This window comes from Lampris incognitus, chromosome 15 (assembly GCF_029633865.1).
Source record: "Lampris incognitus isolate fLamInc1 chromosome 15, fLamInc1.hap2, whole genome shotgun sequence".
Classification (NCBI taxonomy): domain Eukaryota; kingdom Metazoa; phylum Chordata; class Actinopteri; order Lampriformes; family Lampridae; genus Lampris; species Lampris incognitus.
The window spans coordinates 44,716,910-44,741,285 of NC_079225.1; the positions used below are offsets into that span (position 1 = coordinate 44,716,910).

Below are 24,376 nucleotides of genomic sequence, written 5' to 3' on the forward strand. Positions count from 1 at the left end.
AGAGGATATGAAAATAAATTCCTAGGTGTGATACTAGACCTCAAAATCTGCTGGAAACCTCACATAACATGTGTGTGTGAGCAAAGCTGGCAAGAAGCACTGCGGTCATGGGAAAACCAAGACACATTCTGGATCATAAATCATTGTACACTCTGTATTGTTCATTTATTTTACCATTTCTGAATTACTGTGTGGAGGTAACACCTACAACACCAACCTACAACCATTATGTGTACTACAAAAACAGAATTTAACACAGCACAAATAATGTTCAAAGCAAGAAACAATCTATTATCGAGTAAAATACACAAAATATTCTCGGATATTCGGTCCTTGCTTAACCAAAGTGAGAGCTGTATCTGCATTCTCGGCACAAAGTCAAACATATCTTCGGTGGCTGTCGGACTTCGCCAAGGTTGTCCCTTGTCTCTGATTCTGTTTGTGATATTCATGGACAGGATCTCAAGGCGCAGGTGAGGAGTGTGTCCGTTTTGGAAACCTCAGAATTGCATCTCTGCTCTTTGCAGATGATGTGGTTTTGTTGGCTTCATCACAACGCAACCTCCAGCATACATTGGGGTGGTTGGCAGCTGAGTGTGAAATGGCCGGGATGAGAGTCAGCACCTCCAATTCTGAGGCCGTGGTTCTCTACCGGAAAATGGTGGATTGCTCCCTCCGGGTTGGGGATGAGTTGTTGCCTCAAGTGAAGGAGTTCAAGTATCTCGGGGTCTTGTTCACGAGTGAGGGTAGGATGGAGCGGGAGATTGACAGGCGGATTGGTGCAGCATCAGCAGTAATGCGGACGTTGTACCGGACTGTTGTGATGAAGAGGGAGCTGAGCCGGAAGGCAAAACTCTCAATTTACCAGTCAATCTTCGTTCCAACCCTCACCTATGGTCATGAGCTTTGGATAGTGACCAAAAGGGTGAGATCGCGGATACAAGCGGCTGAAATGAGTTTCCTCCTTAGGGTGTCTGGGCTCAGCTGTAGAGATAGGGTGAGGAGCTCAGACATCTGGAGGGAGCTTGGACATCCAGAGGGAGCTCGGAGTAGAGCCGCTGCTCCTTCGCATCGAAAGGAGCCAGTTGAGGTGGTTCAGGCATCTGATTAGGATGCCTCCTGGGCGCCTTCCCTTGGAGGTTTTCCGGGCACGTCCAACTGGGAGGAGACCCCGGGGTAGACCAGAACTCGCTGGAGGGACTACACGTCCAATCTGGCCTGGGAACACCTTGGGATCCCCCAGGAGGAGCTGGAGGGCATTGCTGAGGAGAGGGACGTCTGTAGTGCCCTACTTAGCTTGCTGCCAACGCGACCCGACCCCGGAGAAGCGCTGAAGATGAATGAATGAATGACTGTTCTCAGATAGAGAAGGGGGAAATAATTTGAGAGGGAAACTAAACTTCCAAGAAATTATGTGTTCCAACACCTTTGATGAACATGGGCATTTCAATCTGTGGGGTAAAACTGTGGAAAAGTCTGAGCATGGAACTCAAAGTGCAAACATTACGCAGTTCAAGAAGAAGTAGAAAGGACTGACTATCAAGAGATATAGGGATGATAAAGAGTTAACCAAATTTTATTTATCTCTAAATTTATTCTTGGTACATGACATTAGGAGGGGTTTTTCTTTCTTTCACGTGTTTTGATGTATTTTTTTTCTCTTATTGTTCACAGTAGACGAGTTTGTATTGTGCAGCACAACTTGCATTGAATGTGAACTACACAGTACAGTGGGGATTGAGTTTGTAATGTATAGTAGCTGAAGTAACTTAAGAGTAGGTGAGAAGGGGTAGGGAAAAAAAAGTGTATACTTCCTCCTACTCCTTTTCCAACATGTAACAAGTAATCTGATGCATACGGAGATTTGTTCGCTGAGGTTGATGTGGGGATTTTTTGGTCGCTTCAGATTATTGGCAATGGATCATCATCATGATCAAAAATATCGGTAACACTTTAGTATGGGGAACATAAAAAAACTTAATTACTAGTGAATCAGTAATGATCAAGATGTCACTTTAGTATGGGGAACATATTCTAAGTAACAAAAACTTAATTTACAGTAATGTAACACTATGAACACTTGTAGTTTTGTGTGTTGTTATGTAAGAACAGACCATATTCATTAAGTGTTAGTAAGGGAGAATAACTCTTCTTGTGGTACTACCACCTTATAAAGGCCATACTAAGCAAAGCATACTGAGATGGTACTACTAATAAGCAATAATTCTGAGGTTATAGAGGGAAAACTCATAGTTAATGGCTTACTGGTTGTATAATAAGGCCATGCAGAAGAAGGCATTAATGAGTACGTAATAATGACCAATTAAGAGCCAATATGTTGCTAATTTGCATGCTAATAAGCACCTAATTAATGGTGACTACGTTCCCCATACTAAAGTGTTACCATCATATTTGATTTGGTCCATATCCCCCAGCCCTACTGACCGCTCGCTCAAAACCTACAGCTCAGACAACATGTGTGTTTACTGGGTTTTGTGTGAATGCCATCTGAAGAGACAAGAATTCAGAGCCCACCGCTACTGTGTGTTGGTGTGTGTATTAGAAGTACTTTCTACCCATCTTAAAGTGTGTTTTCTAGTGTGTGTGTGTTTGAGAAGGGGTAGAAGGCAGTTTAAAAAATTCCTGAAAACTCTCGACTGCATCTCAGCTTCCGCCAAAACAGCCTGTGGCTAACCAGCGCTATGTGAGAGACGGTGTGCAAGACACACACGCACACTCACAAACTCACAAATAAACCAACACACACACACACGTACCAGGGCTGTTAATATCATATTTTCAATAAGTACTGATTCTGACATTTTAGAATGATACCATCTCCAGTCAGATACCAGCCAGTCCGGGTTTTTTTTTTTACTTCTGAAAGATTTGACACTATTCTGCAGAAGTTCGTTTATCAAAATGACTCGGAAAGAAAGCTTGCAGTGTGCTCACACACACACACACACACATATACTACATACACAGCGAGAGTAATCCAGTGGAGAAGAGTGTGTGGAGGCTGAGCAGAGAGGCTAGGAGATCTGGGTCAGATCGGGGCCATGTTGCGGCCACATCAGGGCCCGTTCGGGGCCAGGTGAGTGTTCTCCGTCTGTTATGACGCCAGCGCCGTGGTCAGATAAAGGGCTGTTCCGCCCAAACACCGGGGAGCACACAGACGGTGCTGTTCTCAAAGGAAACATGTCAGAGATAAGGTATGCAGCCCACCACATGTGTGTGCACACACACACACACACACAGCTGGTCCAGCCCCACACTGGACCAGCTGCTGAGCTGCAGCTCTGCCTGGGAGTGCAGCACCATTGTCCATCTAGAGACTTTCAGAGTGGACTTTAGAAACTATTCTTCTCTATTTTTTTATTGCTGCTTAGTTTTAGAAGTTCCAGTCTTGAGTACCAATCACTTCCTTACATTCGGTGTCATTGTTGTGCAGCAATCTGACTTTTGGTTCAGTCTGGAACTGAAATCTCTTCACAACCAAACAACCAAGTGACACTTGATTTTAACATAAATGAACACCAGTGTGAGTGCAGAATGGATTTTGTTTTGGAGAAAGAGAGCAAGAGGAGGTGAAAAGCTGCAGAACAACTCACGGGGCTCCAGACTAACATTTCCACTGGTAGCACTGGTGCCACCAGCTTTCTCAACTGGTTGCACCAGCACGTGACTTGGTAGCCCTTTTTTTTTGTTTTTGGGGTACAGCGTGGTATTAATCCATTTTTAAACCAATCAATAATCAGTTTTTAAAATGACAGGTAGAGGGCGGAGGCAATTTTGTCACCAGTCTGATATCGCTACTACAAACTGGGCACAGGCCACATCGCTGGTGTGGGTTGGATTCACATTCAACCCGTTCTTCTTCATCAGTGTGACCTGGGATTTGACTTTGTGAACTGTAGTTCCTCTTTCACTATGTTACAGGCAGCGCTGAACTTTTTGGTTTTCTTTTCCCCCCTTTTTTCCCCCACGCGCTACGTCCCCCTCTCCTCGCTGTCAGGTGAAAAGAAGCGGCTGGTGACTCCACGTGTATGGGAGGAGGCATGTGGTAGTCCGCAGCCCTCCCCGGATCGGCAGAGGGGGTGGAGCGGAGATCGCGACGGCTCAGAAGAGTGGGGTAATTTGCCGGGTACAATTGGGGAGAAAAATCGCGGCGGCGGCGGGGGGGGGAGGGGGGTCAGCTATAAACCGTTTCATTTTTGGAACATGGTAACATGGTAACAGCTATTTGGACGGTTGGCAGATTTGCCCGTGTCTGGCGTTCGTACCACCTGCACAAATGCGACCACGTGAAATCTTAACTCACACACGTAGTCTGGAGCCCTGCCACGGAATTCCTACCTACAGGACAACCAGCTGTTCTGACAGTTGTGTCAGCAGGTGGTTGACTGAAAATGCAGATACATATATATTGATCATGTATTGATCACACCGTGACAACATTCAGCCTTAACACATCAGATATACAGAGACAATACACAATGTAGGACAGTGACATCACACACACACACACACACACACAACGAGGCTCCGGTTTTTATTTACACAGGCAAGATGGAAAAAATCCAAGTTTGTAAATAAAGATTATAAATGCAGATTATAAAGGGATCTGGCCAGGGAAGAGGAGAAGAGGAAGGCTAAAGAGGAGGTTTATGGATGTGGTGAGGGAGGACATGCAGGTGGCTGGTGTGACAGAGGAAGATGCAGAGGACAGGAAGAGATGGAAATGGATGATCCGCTATGGCGCCCCCTAACGGGAGCAGCCGAAAGTAGTAGTAGTAGTAGTAGTAGTAGCAGTAAATCTACTCATATATTTTCGTAATGTGTGTGTGTGTGGTGTTAGTGTAGATAGCGGGACCGAAAACTAAAGCACTTATGATCCTAATTCTTTTTGGAGGTGGTAGGTATTGTCTCAGAGAGTAAGGGGAAAAATCCCAGAAAATTAAAATTATGCATAATTACGCATAAATATGCAAAATATGCATTTTTCTAAAAATGGCTAAAAACCACTTTTCTCGGCATTTCAGATGATTCTGAGCATTTGGGGGGGAGGGAGTTGGAGTGGGGGGGGTTTAGGGGCAGGGGGAAGGCGGTTAAGCTGGCAGGATGAAGAGGAGGGAGATTTAGACGGGTGGAGAACCAAAGCGCTGCATTGTAGCGGGGTTCTTCTAGTAAAGATTATAAAAGGATCACATACGACTAGGCTATATAACACAGGCAGCAGTATTTCATCAATTCTGATTCAGATTCTGCTGAACAATTCCGCCTCTTATCGATTCCCGGTTTCGGTTCCAATATGGTAAAAAAAAAAAAAAGAAAAAAAAAAGAGAGGTCAAATGTTTAGATAACAAAAGCATCTTTATTTTTTTTAAGCATTAACTGAACATAAACGATGTAAATACATATAAATAAACACCTCATCCCAGGAAAATACTGGTGTCGGAACAACACAGTCACGTTTGCAGATAACGTAGTGCAGGGGTCCCCAATTACTTTTCATAGCGGGCCACTTTTAGGGCCACTTTTAAAACCACGGGCCACTCAACCTCCAGCAGCATGTTGTTCGTTAGTTTGTTTTGGTGTCGATACGTTGCAGGTATTATAATTTAAAGAGAGATTTTTCATCTATTTTTCGATATATTACTAGTCTTACTTTTACCAAGAAATTTAAAAAAAAAATTTTTTGGTAGGGAAATAAAAAAAAACCTTCCTTCTGGCATTTCTCCAAAAATTCTCGCGGACCATAAATCAAACCGTCACGGGCTGGACGTGGCCCGCGGGCCGCCTATTGGAGACCCCTGACGTAGTGGAACATGCTGTAATCTCTCGTACCTTCCACCTGACAGCAACACAGTGGAGAGCAGGACCAGTTGAACATCTGTGGATAACTACATGTTGAGCAAATGTATTTTTTCCTGTAAAATGTACATAATAGCTCAGTTTAAATGAGCTGCCCGGTAAAAAGGTCAGATGAAGTGAACTGTAGGATGCTTACTCAGGACTTGCAGCTTCTCCCGGAGCACAGGCTTCGCCAGGGACGAGATGTAGTGTGGGGCAACACAGCCCAGCGTTAGGAGTTGTAGCCTTGTTATTGCCACATCCATGTGTGTGGCGTTGTCCGCTGTGACAGCCACTATTTCATCCAAGATGCCAAATTCTTGCAAGATGTCACTAAGTTCTTCAGCCATCGCTGGTGCTTCTTGTGACGTATAGACCGCCTCTGTTTTGAGTACTTTGTGTCTCATCTGTCCCCCGGTGAGACAGTGTGCTGTCACTGTAAGACAGTGATCCTGGGAAATGCTTGTCCAGCTGTCACTGGTTAAGGCAACTCTTCTAACATCACTGAGCTCAGATGTTTAAAATGTTGGGACTTTTCAACCTTGGACCATGCAGGAGTCAGCTGACTGCTCAAACTATCTGGAGGGAGGAGTGTATTTTGAATTTAGGGCCCTGGTCATCTCCCTGCAAATAAAACTTCAAATTGACAGTAACTGTTACTGCACAAGTAATCTACCATCATCAAACTTTTTTTTTTAGACCTTTCGTACATAAATGAAGGGGATTCGACAGCCGAGAATGGGTGTAGCCCTTTCACCACAAAAGCCGTTACCGCTCTGTGGCACTCCTCACTTTTCTCCTTGGTCATACTTCCTTTTATTGCCAAAGAGAACGGCGTCTTGCAGCTTGCTCTCTTCCCGGGCTCTACTGGAGGTGCTTGCTGTCTTCCCGGGCTCTACTGGAAGTGCTTGCTGTCTTCCTGGGCTCTACTGGAGGTGCTTGCTGCCTTCCCGGGCTCTACTGGAGGTGCTTGCTGCCTTCCCGGGCTCTACTGGAGGTGCTTGCTGTCTTCCCGGGCTCTACTGGAAGTGCTTGCTGTCTTCCCGGGCTCTACTGGAAGTGCTTGCTGTCTTCCCGGGCTCTACTGGAGGTGCTTGCTGTCTTCCCGGGCTCTACTGGAGGTGCTTGCTGCCTTCCCGGGCTCTACTGGAAGTGCTTGCTGTCTTCCCGGGCTCTACTGGAGGTGCTTGCTGCCTTCCCGGGCTCTGCTGGAGGTGCTTGCTGCCTTCCCGGGCTCTACTGGAAGTGCTTGCTGTCTTCCCGGGCTCTACTGGAAGTGCTTGCTGTCTTCCCGGGCTCTACTGGAAGTGCTTGCTGTCTTCCCGGGCTCTACTGGAGGTGCTTGCTGTCTTCCCGGGCTCTACTGGAAGTGCTTGCTGTCTTCCCGGGCTCTACTGGAGGTGCTCGCTGTCTTCCCGGGCTCTACTGGAGGTGCTCGCTGTCTTCCCGGGCTCTACTGGAGGTGCTCGCTGTCTTCCCGGGCTCTACTGGAAGTGCTTGCTGTCTTCCCGGGCTCTACTGGAGGTGCTTGCTGTCTTCCCGGGCTCTACTGGAGGTGCTTGCTGCCTTCCCGGGCTCTACTGGAGGTGCTTGCTGTCTTCCCGGGCTCTACTGGAGGTGCTTGCTGCCTTCCCGGGCTCTACTGGAAGTGCTTGCTGCCTTCCCGGGCTCTACTGGAAGTGCTTGCTGTCTTCCTGGGCTCTACTGGAGGTGCTTGCTGTCTTCCCGGGCTCTACTGGAGGTGCTTGCTGCCTTCCCGGGCTCTACTGGAGGTGCTTGCTGCCTTCCCGGGCCTACTGGAGGTGCTTGCTGCCTTCCCGGGCTCTACTGGAAGTGCTTGCTGTCTTCCGGGCTCTACTGGAGGTGCTTGCTGCCTTCCCGGGCTCTACTGGAGGTGCTTGCTGCCTACCCGGGCTCTACTGGAAGTGCTTGCTGTCTTCCCGGGCTCAACTGGAAGTGCTTGCTGTCTTCCCGGGCTCAACTGGAAGTGCTTGCTGTCTTCCCGGGCTCTACTGGAGGTGCTTGCTGTCTTCCCGGGCTCTACTGGAAGTGCTTGCTGTCTTCCCGGGCTCTACTGGAGGTGCTTGCTGTCTTCCTGGGCTCTACTGGAGGTGCTTGCTGCCTTCCCGGGCTCTACTGGAAGTGCTTGCTGTTTTCCCGGGCTCTACTGGAGGTGCTTGCTGCCTTCCTGGGCTCTACTGGAAGTGCTTGCTGTCTTCCCGGGCTCTACTGGAGGTGCTTGCTGTCTTCCCGGGCTCTACTGGAAGTGCTTGCTGTCTTCCCGGGCTCTACTGGAGGTGCTTGCTGTCTTCCTGGGCTCTACTGGAGGTGCTTGCTGCCTTCCCGGGCTCTACTGGAAGTGCTTGCTGTTTTCCCGGGCTCTACTGGAGGTGCTTGCTGCCTTCCTGGGCTCTACTGGAAGTGCTTGCTGTCTTCCTGGGCTCTACTGGAGGTGCTCCTGACGTGCTGGCGCTGTCTGAGTCTGACACACTCACGGTCGGAGACCGCAGGACGTCAAACGCTGTACGTTCTTTCACATCGATGCCGTGCTGCCTTGTGTGAGGTGTGAGATGTGAGGTGCAGCCTGCCTTGCAGTAAAAAACCTCCCACAGTTACTGCACTCAGCCTTGTTGTCGCTCTCTTTGGCAAAGTACAGCCACACTTTGGACCGTTTACTGCGGTCCATCTTTCAAACTGTTGCTGCGATGCTAGTCAAACATGCTAACCGCTAGCTCGTATCAGAATAAATGGACACGGACACGCAGGCGCGGCTGCGGTGATGCGTAAAGTAGACAGGTCCTGGCAGATATATATATATATATATATAAAAAAGCCGCCAGGTCCTTGCAGACATATGTAGCTGCTGTTTGAAATGATAAAGATTTACATCTCTCTTAGGAACCGATAAGCAGAACCGAAATTCAACTTTTTTTAATGGGTACCCGGTACCCGGCATTTTTACTCGGTTCTAACTTGGAACGGAGTTTCGGTTCCCAACCCTAGCAATCATACTCATGTGATTTTATGTATATATTTTATATATGCAATCTGACTGCTATAATAATAATAATAATAAAGGAGATGTCATTATCTATTTACTTCGTATAGTGCTACTATATGACTTCTATATAGCAAATGTACTACTACTAGCTCTACTATTACTTCATATAACGCCACTATCATATGATTACTATGTAGCCCCATGATGCTGCCCGGTAACAGTTAAACTTATCTGTTAATGGCTGACTCTCTTGTAAGTGTCTGCTGAATGAGGAAATATAAATGTTATATGCCTGGCATGCCACGGTTACATTGGTATCATTGCAAATCCGTCGTACCTGCAGCCAGTTGCACCCTCCGTTGCTCAGCACAAAGCCTTCCTAACTGTAAGGAAAGGATTTAGCAAGTCCAGACTTACACCATACTAAAATCAAACAGGTTTCAATGCATCCACTAGTTCTTACATGGAGCCTTACACATTTACACCTGCCAGGGGTCACATGTAACAGTCGGCAGTTAAGAAAGCCACTTTATTTTGTCATCATACCTTACAACGAAGTGTATTCTTACAAGGAATGTGTTCTCTGCATGTAAGACATCCTACTGTACAGGAGCAGTGGGTGGCTGCAGCACCGGGGGATCAACTCCAGTTCTTCTTTCCACTGCCTTGCTCAGGGGCACAGACACGAGTATTAACCCTAACATGCATGTCTTTTTTTGTGTGGATTTTTTTCCCCCCTTTTTCTCCCTGATTGTACCTCGCCAACTACCCCACTCCCCCGAGCTGCCCCGGTCGCTGCTCCACCCCCTCTGCTGATCCGGGGAGGGCTGCAGACTACCATGTCTCCGCCGATACATGTGGAGTCACCAGCCGCTTCTTTCACCTGACAGTGAGGAGTTTCACCAGGGGGACGTAGCGCGTGCGAGGATCACGCTATTCCCCCCAGTTCCCCCTCCCCCCCGAACAGGCGCCCCGACTGACCAGAGGAGGCGCTAGTGCAGCGACCAGGACACACACTCACATTCGGCTTCCCACCCGCAGACAGGGCCGATTGTGTCCGTAGGGACGCCCGACCAAGCCGGAGGTAACACGGGGATTCGAACTGACGATCCCCGTGTTGGTAGGCAACGGAACAGACCGTCACACCGCCTGGATGCCCCATGCATGTCTTTTTGATGGTGGGAGGAAACCGGATCACCCGGAGAAAACCCTCGCAGACACGGGGAGAACATGAGAACTCCACACAGAAAGGACCTGGGACGGCCTGGGGTTCGAACCCAGGACCTTCTTGCTGTGAGGCAACAGTGCTACACCGTACCGAGTTAATAGTAGAGCATGTTTTTTCAGCTTGTAACAAATACGATCACACACCACGGCGACACCACAACGATACGACCTGAACTGAGGGCGTTTGTGTATATACACCTGCTTAGTACTCCCAATGGTGTGGACATCTACACCCAGCACTGGAGAATGATGTTTAGGCCCAGTATGAATGAACAACCTGCAGCATGGGGCGAGGTTCAACACTGAACATTTACTCCCACTCAGCCATCCCTAACCCTAACCCTAACTCTCTTTTCCTCCACCCAAAGCCAAGTCCAAACCAATGAAATCGATGTTTAACCCCGCCCAAATCGACGTTTAATCCCGCCCAAATTCAACAGTTAAACCACTCAAATCAAACAGTGGGTGGGATTAAACGCTCGACATTGAACCCCACCCCATTCTGCAGGCTGCAGCCAGGTATACTTGCTCGAGTTTCCCATCGCCATCTTGGTTTTTTGAAACCGGACGTGACTGTATTTGGACGAGAGTGTACGGACCAACACTGCCCATGGACTACAATACCCATAACTCCCTGCTCAACCTCATAAGTGATCTCCACCCACCGTCTCGCTATACACTGTAATAATATAGGTTACAGTAATACTCTATCCAGTAATGATATTTCGCCCATAAAACCGCGGGGGATTTGAAATGGGCCCTCTCTCGCTGTGGACCATGCACCCACCAGCATTTAGATGCCTGTTCTGCAGAATACGACGACAAACAAAGGACCACGTGTTTTCACATTACCGCTGGCCACGGTTTCATTGAAAGATAACCTACTCTTGTTCATCCGCTCATCAGTATGGAGTGTACAATGTGAGCAAATCTAAATCTACTCTTAAAAACATCAAATAACTTCTACTTACACAGTAATTTACCTGGTGACCTTATCATACAAGTTAACTTTTAAGACAGGAAGCAGAAACTATAATAAACATTTCCCGCAGGACACATTTTAATGACGCACAGGTTCCCCCAGTTCTTGAATGGCACCTACTAAACAGCAGAGTCATATAAACACAGGAAAAGCCGGCTCCATCTGGGGAATCGTTTCACCAGGAAAACAGGAGAGAAGTCTCATCTGCGGGTGTATACGCGTGTTTTCATGAGGACTTATGTTTGGGTGTGAAGTCTGATGCAAACGGATGACAGTCAGGATGACGTGGGGAAAATCTCACCAACACCCCTACAGGTTGGGTAATATACTAGCTTTTAATAGGCATCGGTGAGACGATGATCATTCTCTGTTGGTGTTTCCCACACAGACTTCCCACCCACAGCCAAACACTGCTCTGAAACCTGTGATATCTGTAACAAACAATTCTACTATAAAAACTGTGGTTCAGCCCTTCACCAGGCTGCAGACTTGCTTGTGTACCACCCATAAAGTGACTCATGCAATCACAGGTTTTCCTGCCACCTGTCCTGAATGTCCTTGACTGGGGCAGCATGGTGGGGTCATGGTCTTACCTGCTGGGGCAGGGGGCGAGGCTGCATGTAAGGCGGCTGGCTGGGGGCTGCAGGCTGCTGTTGGGGAGGGCTGAAGTAAGGGGGCTGGCCCGGCTGGCAGTATCCCCCAATGCCCTGCTGCTGTCCATACTGGGACGTCATCTGTCCAGAGCGAGGAAACAAGATACAGATGTGTACAGATGTTCCCCTTCCAAATAAGATGCTGTTTCAAATCTTACCTTTAACTTTTGGAAAACTTGGGTCATTTTGCATTACCTGTCACTCACCTATCATCTATTTCTTTCTCCCTGTCACTACGACATCATCCGTGTTCATTCCAGGGTCACAGGAACTGTTATTTATCAGGGTCTTGTTACTCTGAACTTTGACCTATTACTAAGTGGTAATGTGTATGATTTATGACCTGAGGCTTACTCTACTGTTGTATTCTGGAGAAGGGCATTAGGCTATACGAACGGTCCTGGCGTCCGGGTAGCATGGCGGTCTATTCCGTTGCCTACCAACACGGGGATCGCTGGTTCTAATCCCTGTGTTACTTCTGGCTTGGTCGGGAGTCCCTACAGACACAATTGGCCGTGTCTGTGGGAGGCTGGATGTGGGTGTGTCCTGGTCGCTGCACAAACGCCTCCTCTGGTCAGTCAGTCGGGGCGTCTGTTCGGGGGGGGGGGGAACTGGGGGGAATAGCGTGATCCTCCCACATGCTACGCCCCCCCCCCCCCTGGTGAAACTCCTCACTGTCAGGTGAAAAGAAGTGGCTGGTGACTCCACAAGTATCAGAGGAGGCATGTGGTAGTCTGCAGCCCTCCCTGGATCGGCAGAGGGGGTGGAGCAGCGACCGGGGACAGCTCGGAAGAGTGGGGTAATTGGCCCAGTACAACTGGGGAGAAAAAAAAAGGGGGGGGGGGAATCCAACAAAAAGCAAAAACAAAAACAAAAAAAAAAGAATGGCCCTGATAGTAAAGTAAATCAAGGTTGCAGGGTGTTAAGTCAGAAGACAACATGGGGTGTTGTCCATTGCCATCTATTGTATCTACTCTTTTCTCTCTGCGCGGGTATAAAGCTCTCCGAGATAGGACCTAGGATTTAAGGCTGTAAACATACAATATATATACGTAACTTGAAAGTATGCAGCTTGAGAAATACGACTCCAGGAGGAGCAATGTGACTGGAAATGATCGAAGATGAGCTCATATCTCTAACCCGTTCTATTCACAGGCAGCAGTGACCTAAACCGCATCCCGGCATACACACACAATCCATCCAGCATTCCGGCGTGCCGAACATTAAGGATTACCTCAGCTATTAACAACCTGACTTTACACCCACTGCTTTCCATTTATTTTTCTTCATCGCCTGGAAAGACCTTGGCAACTTGGTTTTGAAATATGTTGGACAAACTCAGTTCCAAGTTGGCATAACTGGCTGCAGTTCCCTGGAACTATTTGAATGATAACACAACGTGGCTCTTCTTCTGGTCCTCAACCTGCCAAACAATCAAGCTTTGTGCAGTTCAATTTAGGCAAGATTAGAAAAAAAATAATGTTGACGATTCTAAAATTTACAACTTCTCATGAAAGTAAAAGTACGTGAGAGCTTAGCAACATATGCCTGTGACTGAAAAATTGCTGGTTTGAAGGTTGTTCAGACAGAGAACCTGAGCAAGAGACTAACATTCCGTACAGATTAATTATAGTACCGTATCCTTTTTCTCCTTTTTCTCCCCAATTGTACCCGGCCAATTACCCCACTCTTCCGAGCCGTCCCGGTCGCTGCTCCACCCCATCTGCCGATCCGGGGAGGGCTGCAGACTACCACATGCCTCCTCCCATACATGTGGAGTCGCCAGCCGCTTCTTTTCACCTGACAGCGAGGAGTTTCGCCAGGGGGATATAGCGCATGGGAGGATCACGCTATTCCCCCCAGGTTCCCCCTCCCCCTCCCACCTGAACAGGCACCCCGACTAACCAGAGGAGGCGCTAGTGCAGCGACCAGGACAAATACCCACATCTGGCTTCCCACCCGCAGACACGGCCAATTGTGTCTGTAGGGACGCCCGACCAAGCCGGAGGTAACATGGGGATTCGAACCAGCAATCCCCGTGTTGGTAGGCAGTGGAATAGACCGCCACACAACCTGGACGCCCCCCTACATTAAGGTATCCTTTAACAAGGCACTTGGGTCCGCGGTGGTGTAGCGGTCTAAGCATCGGCTTTGTGTCGATGCAGTTGCCCACTGGGGACCGGGGGTTCGCGCCCCGGTCTCGTCAGATCCGACTATGGCCGGACTCGATGAAGCAGCAATAATTGGCAACGCTGTCTTCGGGAGGGGGGCGGAGTCGGCTTGTGTTCGTCACATGAATGTGTCTCTGTGTGTGTCGGAAAAAGCAGCGGTTCGGCCTGGATTCACCTTGTCACGAAAGTAGCGAGGCGTCTCCTTCGAGACTGTCGGCCGGACAGATGCAGTTGGCAAACACATGCAGTATGAGGGTGGGTGTTTGAACTAAAATAGGGATCAATTGGCCACTAAATTGGGAGAAAAAAGGGAAAAATCAGAAATAAATTTGTAAAAACAAAAACAAAAACAAGGCACTTAGCCCCTCGCTGCAGTGACTTATGAATAATAAGCAGCATTATCTTCTACTCTGCCTGCTGGACGGTGTCCAGTTGGAGGAGGCTCGTCATGTTTCAGCAGGTGGGTGAGGTGTGTTTAAGACCTATCAGCTCTGAACAGACATTAATCTAGACTCACAAGAGGTGCATCTCTTCTAGATACCGTTTCACTGTAGGTGGAGTTTGGGATATTTTGAGGCCTCCGTGGCAACTTCTTTCTCACCAGAGGGGGGAGCGCTCACTTGTGAATGTGTGTAAATCGACACCGGACATTTAAGGGCCAAATAACTGTCCCCCTACACACCCCTTCACCCCTTCAGACACAGCAGAGTTCCTAGCGTGCAGTACTGGGGTGAACAAGCAACATGCCAGGATACCGAAAACACAACCTGACTGAGCTGGCAGGGTCCCTGGTGCCTGGCCAGCCCAGACAGATCACTTCAAAATATGACAGGTAATAATGGAAGAATCCCTGAGGGGGTCACACAGATACAAGTCATTCCCATCTCGCTCTCACCAAGTGAGGTAAACAGTGTTGACATGACGGGTGTACAAACGTTCTCAGGGCCAGCCGGACTACTGGTCGATACCACCAAAACCTGGTAATGACAACATTCCTTTCGGAGATTCTGGAGGGTAAAGTCATCATCTATCATCTCAGGCCGTCTGTGTGGTGGAAGTGCAACGGACATGACCACACCGGGGCATGAAGCGAACGTCTTCATTCAACTTTTAAAAGAGAAAATTTCCCTTTTCTTTGAAGGTCAGAGGTCAGAAGTAAAGAACTGTCTCCCTGAAGGTGACTGGAGGGATTTAAAGGACGGCAGACGCTTAGCAAGTACAGAAATTTCCGGTCCTGGATCATCAGGTCATGGCATTTGGTCCCCTCAGCCTCCAATAGACCATCAACATTATCAAACTCACAGATGGGTCGTTCTAAAAGCTAACTGAAGACCCAAAGGTGGTCGACTTTAATCCGAAGGCTGGCTGATAAAATCAGCATGGGAGAAGTCAACAGCGGTATACATCGCTGATGTGTAACTGGGCGAGGTGCTTAAAGAGTGGTTCCAGTGTTGTTTTGTTTTTTTACAACCTGGGTGTTATTTTCATAGTTTTTTTCTTCCTTCATGCATATTGAATATTATGTCATTTCTCTCACCGGCTTCATTTTGTAGATTTTGGACACAGGACCACCACTGGACTCAGCTTTACAACGGTGTCTTATGGGACAACGGAATATGAGTATCAGACATGTTTCAACAAGTCCATCCATCCATCCGTCCATCCATTATCCAAACCGCTTATCCTGCTCTCAGGGTCACGAGGATGCTGGAGCCTATCCCAGAAGTCATTGGGCGGCAGGCGGGGAGACACCCTGGACAGGCCGCCAGGCCATCACACAGGGCCCACACACACACACACACACACACACACACACACACACACACAAATTCACACCTAGGGGCAATTTAGTACGGCCGAGTCACCTGACCTACATGTCTTTGGACTGTGGGAGGAAACCCACGCAGACACGGGGAGAACATGCAAACTCCACACAGAGGATGACCCGGTACGACCCCAAGGTTGGACTACCCCGGGGCTCGAACCCAGGACCTTCTTCCCGTGATGCAGCCGTGCTAACCACTGCGCCACTGTGCCGCCCTAACGAGTCCAATTTAACCCAGTTATCTGAACCATGTATTTGGAAGAGAAAACCCAAGAGAAGTAAAAGTTACTTGAAATGTCGGTGGCTGCGGGGATGACTGAAAAGCCTCTTCCTGCAGCTCACTGCTGCACATTAGCTGGAGATCTTAGTCAGTTTAGCAGAGCACGAAGGGCAAGCTTGGGATGCCCGTTGAAAAGATTTTTCTTGGTCGACATTCACTCACATATTCACTTAATATTCACTCTTTAAGATCAAAATGTTATATGTTTGTGGTACTTTCCTCAGAAGCAAATGACAAATGACCCCAAAATACATTTAATCCCCGTGGGAAAATTCCTCTCTGCATTCAACCCATCCTAGCTGTGTAGCTAGGAGCAGTGGGCAGCCACAGTGCAGCATCCGGGGACCAACTCCAGCTATTTCTTCCTATTGCCTTGCTCAGGGGGCCCAGACAGGAGTATTAACTCTTAGGGCCCTGACACACCAGCCCATGTCGGGACGTCGGTGAGCGTCTGTGACCCCAGTTTTTGCGGTGTGTCCTGCACCGTCGGCACTAGTCGGACCCCTGTCGGCAGCTTTTTGGCCGATTCAGCGTGTTGAATCGGCGGAGCCCGTCGGTGAGAGAGATCACTCTGATTGGCTGTTCAGCTTAGTGACTCAGAGCAGAACACACATGTTAGTTGGCCGTCGGCTGTAGTCTTTGCGGTGTGTTCAATTGCTACTTTTTGGCCCAGACGGCAGGCGACGTGAGGTGACGCAACAGTCGGCCTGTGTCGCCGCTAGTCGGTTTGGTGTGTCTGGGCCCTAACATGAATGTCTTTTGGACAGTGGGAGGAAACCCACGCAGACACGGGGAGAACATTCAGCCTCCACACAGAAAGCATCTGGGACGGCCTGGGGTTCAAACCCAGGACCGTCTTGCTGTGAGGCAACAGCGCTAACCACTGGGCCCCCGCGCCGCCCATTAGCACAACATCTGCCTGTGTAAAATCAGCTTAAATCCACATCAAACTCAAAAAGGGCAACAAATAAAACAAACTAGAGAATTAAGTCCATCTAGTTTCATTTGGACATTTCAGCATGTCCACAGGCTCAGGTTAAGTCGTGAATGTCTCTATATGTGATTATCTCAGACAGCCTGTTCAGCAACACTACCATTATAGCGTCATTTATCAAGCGCGGCTGATGTGGTTAGAAAACGAAGAAGATTTGCGGATATTACGTGAGCATCCCCAGAACTGAAAAATACGCCCATCCATTTTGTTCCTAATGGCCTGTTATTTTTTATGCCATGCAATGAACTTAATTACAATATCGCAACCCTCCATCTAGACGGCACTATCTCATCCTCCATCATCTGTGAGTCCTCACACTAACAGATGGGGTGTGTGTGACCTGTGCAGGCAAGCCAGGACAATACACTATGAATTAATACCAACTGGGTTTCAACTCCAGAGTTTCCATGACTGCAGCGTTGTTCCAGTCAGTCTGCAGCAGTAAAAAGACACAATGATTTCACTTGAATTAAGAGGACAATCGCAGCACAGAACAGCCATCTTTCCAGAGCACAGGCCTGGGCGCCCGAAGCTGTTCGACAGCTACGCTAATATAGATGTTAACGGATCACGTGGCTTAAAATGATGTGTTCCAACAACGACAACGTTAAATATCACTAAAATCTGTTCCCTTTTCTTTCTTTCCAATCAATTACCCACTCTTCCGAGCCGTCCCGGTCTCTGCTGCACCCCCTCTGCCAATCCGGGGAGGGCTACGGACTACCACGTCTCCTCTGACACATGTGGAGTCGCCAACCGCTTCTTTTCACCTGACAGTGAGGAGTTTCACCAGTGGGGGCGTAGCGCGTGGGAGGATCACGCTATTCCCCCCGGTTCCCCCTCCCCCCTGGACAGGCGCCCCGACCGACCAGAGGAAGTGCTAGTGCAGTGACCGGGACACATACCCACATCCGGCTTCCCACCTGCAGACACGGCCAATTGTGTCTGCAGGGACGCCCGACCAAGCCGGAGGTAACACGGGGATTCGAACCGGCGATCCCCGTGTTGGTAGGCGACCACGCAACCCGGACGCCCTAAATCTGTTCCCTTTTAAGAAAATTTCTTGAACATGACCTGATCAAGTATGGGGGTTCAAGCTGGTCTGAAGTGCAGTTATCACACAGAGGTCAAATATACAAATGACAAAAAACATGTGCTTCAACACACGAGCTAACAAATCATATATCCATAATATTTGCTTTTATATTTGTTTCATCACCAGTGTTCAATGTCAGCTATGAAAGGCTGTGCTGGTATTGGAAAGTATGCAGCCAGAACCATCGGAGCGCAGTGGTCTGGCTTCTTGGTAACCGTCTGCCTGCTCTCAGAAGATGCATCAGACCCAAACCAGCAGCAGACACTAAAAATAGCCACTGCACAGTCTACACCAGGAATAGTCTGACCCAGGCCGGCCTGCCTTGGCCAGCTCCGCCAAGGCCATGTAGCATGTCACAGTCCAGGCTCTGCTATCCGCGGAGCCCCAGTCATCTGCACAGTGACCAGGTGCCCTACCAGTGCCCTTAATGCTGGATAAGCACCACAGGCCACCCCACCCTGAAACAGCTTCCGCTTAACCTTAAAGAGCAAAATTATTCGTGGTTTCAATCCGGGTGAGAAAATAACTTGTTGTCCATCGGTTGACCCGTACAAACAGCCGGTACAGCAAACTTATTTACCAGCCACTGCCAGGTTTCCCTGCATTCGGCTGGTGGAAGTGTGGCTCTCTGGTTTGAATGGAGTGTCTTACATGGACCATGTGAAATGGTCTGGTGGACCCTGCCTCAGTCTGCTGTGTCCTGCCGAGAAGAACGTCTGGGGGAAGTCCTGCATGGCAGAACTACAGCTGTTACTGGAGGGTGTGGCTGGTCTTCAGTCTCTGATATCACTTTACATAGTCATTTAGCTGGCCATCTCATCCAGAGAGACAGACAGTGAGCCAAAGTACATTGAGGACCTTTTGACATCAGCTCTCTTTTAAGTCTCTGTCCAAACCCAACTCTGTAAGACTGCAGGGGTTCTGTTAGCTTCACACTACAAAATACCAAATGTACCTTTCGGCTTAAGTCAGACCCAAAACAAGGGAATTAAAATACAAGCGCAATTCATTGTGGGTTCAGAGAGAGATGGTTTGGTTGTTTTTAGACGAAGAAGCCCACTTTATTTCGTCATGGTACAGTTATTCGAGTACTAAGACATTTGTTTTGTGCATGTAACCCATCCTATTGTACAGGAGCAGTGGGCAGCTGCAGCACCTGGGGACCAACTCCAGTTCTTCTTTCCACTGCCTTGCTCAGGGGCACAGGCAGGAGTATCAACCCTAACATGCGTGTCTTTTTGACGGTGGGAGGAAACCGGAGCACCCGGAGGAAATCCACGCAGACACGGGGAGAACATGCAAGCTCCACACAGAAGGGACCTGGGACGGCCTGGGGTTCAAACCCAGGACCTTCTTGCTGTGAGGCAACAGTGCTAACCACTGGGCCGCCGTGCCGCCCGCTTAGCTTGCTGACTCTCTGACGGGGATGAGGACAAAGTGCAGGATTTTCGTCATTTTTCATCAGGCTCACAGTGAGCAAAAATAGAGGTAAGGACAGACACTTGACCAAATTATGTAAAAAGAGCACGTTGTACCATGTCACCATATCTTTATCTGGGCGCGAACTTTTCAGAAACTCTTTTCAAACCAGAGACCGCTTTTGCCCTGATCCAAGGAGAAGGGGAACAACATCCCCATTTTCAGCTGAATGTTTTGGAGAAGTTTTGCCTGCATCAGTGTGTATGGGGTGTTTACACCTTTCAGAAAGAGCTAAACTTTAAGGATCCCTCGAGCCCTCACTAAATGACGACGGCATGAAAACCTCCTCAGCCTATACAACTGAGTCAATTAGAGTACACAAAAAAAAGAGCGGTCAAAGGTCAGGACCACTGCACCCAGACAATAGATAGAAGAAGAAATAATCCTCTCATTGCATAAAATTTATGAATGATAGAAAGCAGGAGAGATAGAGAGGCAAAAGAGAAATAGAAAGGATGATGAGAGTAGAGAGAAAGGACGATAGAGAGAGAGAGAACGATAGAGTGGAAAGGATGATCATGGGAGATGGGAAAAGAGAGAAAGAAAGAAAGACTGTCACGGATAATATAGGAGGAGCAACAAAAACTTGCTCATCTTTTCCAGCTCAGACTAGAGCACAGACCAGGCAGCGGGGGATCTACATGAACAAGCTCATCTGAAGACTCATCAAGACAGGAAGCCCACCTGCTGAGGGTACTGCATCCCTCCCATGGTCATCTGACCTCGGCTGGGCATTACCATCGGATACCGGTGAGCGGAAGGGGAGCCATAGGGCTGGCCATGGTAGGGCGCCCCCTGCTGCTGGGAGTAAGGGTTGCTACTCATGCCATAGAGTTGGGAGCGTTTCATTGCCATGGCATCCATTGGTGGCACCTAGGAGAGAGAGGATTGGATGAGTAACCCAAATCCTTTTTTGAACCAATTTATGTGATTACAAGTGATCTGTATCCGGATATCTTGTCTGGAAAAGGGCAAAGTGACGCACGGTGTAAACACACAGACCTGCCACACAAGTGTTGTGACTGTTATTGATGACAAAAGACAGAATTTCCGCCTTCAAACCTTATTACTTTTCAGTAAAGTACAACTGAAAGATGAGATGTCAACATAATGCACACTTTAGAAGTATTCAGAAGACATTTTAAATACCAAAAGTAAACACCAAGGATATGATGGGGTTGTTCATCATCCAGCTACACGCCTCATGTTAATACCAGGTGGAAATGGGACGTAAGAGATTCTGAAACTTTTAGACCTATTACAAGTCTCTGATTTTCTCTAACAGTTGTTTGGGTTCAGTGTAGTTTTGGTACCATGTCTGTCTCTCTTTATTGCCCCACTTCTGGTTATGGGTCTGTCAGCAGTGTCCAAACTATTGTTCTTTGGGTCCATCCATTATCCAACCCGCTTATCCTGCTCTCAGGGTCGCAGGGGTGCTGGAGCCTATCCCAGCAGTCATTGGGCGGCAGGCGGGGAGACACCCTGGACAGGCCGCCAGGCCATCACACAGGGCCCACACACACACAGACACACACACACACACTGGGACAATTTAGCATGGCCCATTCACCTGACCTACATGTCTTTGGACTGTGGGAGGAAACCGCAGCACCCAGAGGAAACCCACGCAGACACGGGGAGAACATGCAAACTTCCCACAGGGGACGACCCCCAAGGTTGGACAACCCCAGGGCTCGAACCCAGGACCTTCTTGCTATGAGGCGACTGCGCTTACCACTGTACCGCCATACCGCCCTCTTCTTTGGGTCCTTGGTCGTAATTCAATTCAAATAACTTTCTAAACAGCGGGGCTGCCCTACATATTTAGTGGAGGTTCATTGTGGCGCCCCCTAACGGGAGCAGCCAAAAGTAGTAGCAGTAGGTTCATTTATTTTCCTGTGGTGGTCTTCCTTACTGTTTTCACTTCATAAACCCAGTCGGCTCTGGGTTTACATCGAAATCCAGTACTGATCAGTCTGTGAGTCAGTATGTGAGTCAACCTGCGAGTCTGTCAGTGAAGCACACGGATGCCAGCCGGTGGTCTCAGCTGATGTGAACATATGGGGATGTAATATACCATCAGAACCTCTGGGGAGGATTAGGTTTTGGTTTGTTCTTGGGGCCATACTGTTCCAGTACCCACACAGCGGTTAGGGCTAATCTGCTCATGTCACTACTGGGTTCAGGGCAATTGAGGCAGCACTTACAGAAAATGTGAGCTGTTCAGAATGCCTGCGAGGCCACTTTGAACTCGAGTCAGTGGTCACCCCTGGGTTCCCTCCAATATCCAGTATTAACACACACATACACACACGCACACACTATTTGAAACTACGACATAATAGAAAGTGAGAGCAACAAGTCAGTGGGATCAACGTATGGTTATAAAAAAAAGTTTTTGGATTTTGCAACAATAAAAAATCAAAATCACACATTTCAAATCCCTTTCACAATCAGTAGGGTAGGATGTTGAATTTCCAACAGCCCAAACGAAACCAAACGAACAATGTGACCAAAGCTTTTCCAGCTCCACTGGCTGGCGGTGGGTGATGTTAGTAATCCACTGGTGAACGAAGAGGCCAAAAGCAGATCCCCTCACAGCCAAAACACAGTTCCTGACACTTTAGCTGTCTTAATAGTATTTCCCAGGAGAAATTAAAGTGACAGATTGTGTTTTATGAAGAATGAGAGCTGTCATGTAACCCCTGCACTTCATATGCAGGTACCACTACAACAGAATTTTTTTTGGGGTCCCCCCCCCCTTTTTTTTCTTCCCCAATTGCACTTAGCCAATTACCCCACCCTTCCCGAGCCGTCCCGGTCGCTGCTCCACCCCCCTCTGCTGATCCAAGGAGGCCTGCAGCCTACCACGTCTCCACCGATACATGTGGAGTCGCCAGCCGATTCTTTTCACCTGACAGTGAGGAGTTTCACCAGGGGACGTACAGGTGGGAGGATCATGCTATTCTCCCCAGTCCCCCCCCCCCCAACAGGCACTCCGACCGGAAAGAGGAGGCGCTAGTGCAGCGACCAAGACACATACCCACACCCGGATTCCCACCTGCAGACATGGCCAATTGCGTCTGTAGGGACGCCCAACCAAGCCAGAGGTAACACGGGGATTCGACCCGGCGATCTCCGTGTTGGTAGGCAACAGAGCAGACTGCTACGCTAGCCGGATGCCCCAACAGAATGTTTTGTCTCTGCACAAAAGTCACCCGGACAATTTCCTGCACCTTTCTAGTACTAGCTCAGAAAAATAATTTGGATCATATACCTGACAGCACGCCTTCATCTTTATCTTTGTGTACATAGGTCAACAATTACACTCAAAACATATCAGGGAGGCCAAACGGTCTCGGACAATGAGAGGTCAGGGACCCAGAACTCTAAAAAACAAGCATTCTGATGCTTCATGTCCCCTCTGAAGATTCACTGTCAATAGGTCAATAATTCCTACTAGAATTGACTTAAAATGTGTCCTTAGTTAAAAGCAAATTGTGTGTACAATACATATATATACACTACCGTTCAAAAGTTTGGGATCACCCAAACAATTTTGTGTTTTCCATGAAAAGTCACACTTATTCACCACCATATGTTGTGAAATGAATAGAAAATAGAGTCAAGACATTGGCAAGGTTAGAAATAATGATTTGTATTTGAAATAAGATTTTTTTTACATCAAACTTTGCTTTCGTCAAAGAATCCTCCATTTGCAGCAATTACAGCATTGCAGACCTTTGGCATTCTAGCTGTTAATTTGTTGAGGTAATCTGGAGAAATTGCACCCCACGCTTCCAGAAGCAGCTCCCACAAGTTGGATTGGTTGGATGGGCACTTCTTTGAGCAGATTGAGTTTCTGGAGCATCACATTTGTGGGGTCAATTAAACGCTCAAAATGGCCAGAAAAAGAGAACTTTCATCTGAAACTCGACAGTCTATTCTTGTTCTTAGAAATGAAGGCTATTCCATGCGAGAAATTGCTAAGAAATTGAAGATTTCCTACACCGGTGTGTACTACTCCCTTCAGAGGACAGCACAAACAGGCTCTAACCAGAGTAGAAAAAGAAGTGGGAGGCCGCGTTGCACAACTGAGCAAGAAGATAAGTACATTAGAGTCTCTAGTTTGAGAAACAGACGCCTCACAGGTCCCCAACTGGCATCTTCATTAAATAGTACCTGTTAGAGCCTGTTTGTGCTGTCCTCTGAAGGGAGTAGTACACACCGGTGTAGGAAATCTTCAATTTCTTAGCAATTTCTCGCATGGAATAGCCTTCATTTCTAAGAACAAGAATAGACTGTCGAGTTTCAGATGAAAGTTCTCTTTTTCTGGCCATTTTGAGCGTTTAATTGACCCCACAAATGTGATGCTCCAGAAACTCAATCTGCTCAAAGAAGTGCCCATCCAACCAATCCAACTTGTGGAAGCTGCTTCTGGAAGCGTGGGGTGCAATTTCTCCAGATTACCTCAACAAATTAACAGCTAGAATGCCAAAGGTCTGCAATGCTGTAATTGCTGCAAATGGAGGATTCTTTGACGAAAGCAAAGTTTGATGTAAAAAAAATCTTATTTCAAATACAAATCATTATTTCTAACCTTGTCAATGTCTTGACTCTATTTTCTATTCATTTCACAACATATGGTGGTGAATAAGTGTGACTTTTCATGGAAAACACAAAATTGTTTGGGTGATCCCAAACTTTTGAACGGTAGTGTATATATGTATGTATATATAAAATCCAGAGGGTGTGCTCCAATTATCGGGGCATCACATTGCTAAGCCTCCCTGGGAAAGTCTACTCTAGGGT

The 24,376-nt window shown here is 48.0% G+C and overlaps 1 protein-coding gene across 1 annotated transcript in view; it reads right to left on the bottom strand.

Annotated features, from left to right (window-relative positions):
• Positions 1 to 24,376, bottom strand: part of arid1b (AT rich interactive domain 1B (SWI1-like)) — an 82,445-nt gene that overhangs the window by 52,666 nt on the left and 5,403 nt on the right. Inside the window, exons 2-3 of the mRNA XM_056294062.1 lie at positions 20,249 to 20,437; positions 11,660 to 11,800 (exon numbers count right to left, since the gene is read on the bottom strand). Of these exons, the coding sequence (XP_056150037.1) occupies positions 11,660 to 11,800; positions 20,249 to 20,437 (330 nt within the window). The remainder of the gene's footprint in view (positions 1 to 11,659; positions 11,801 to 20,248; positions 20,438 to 24,376) is intronic.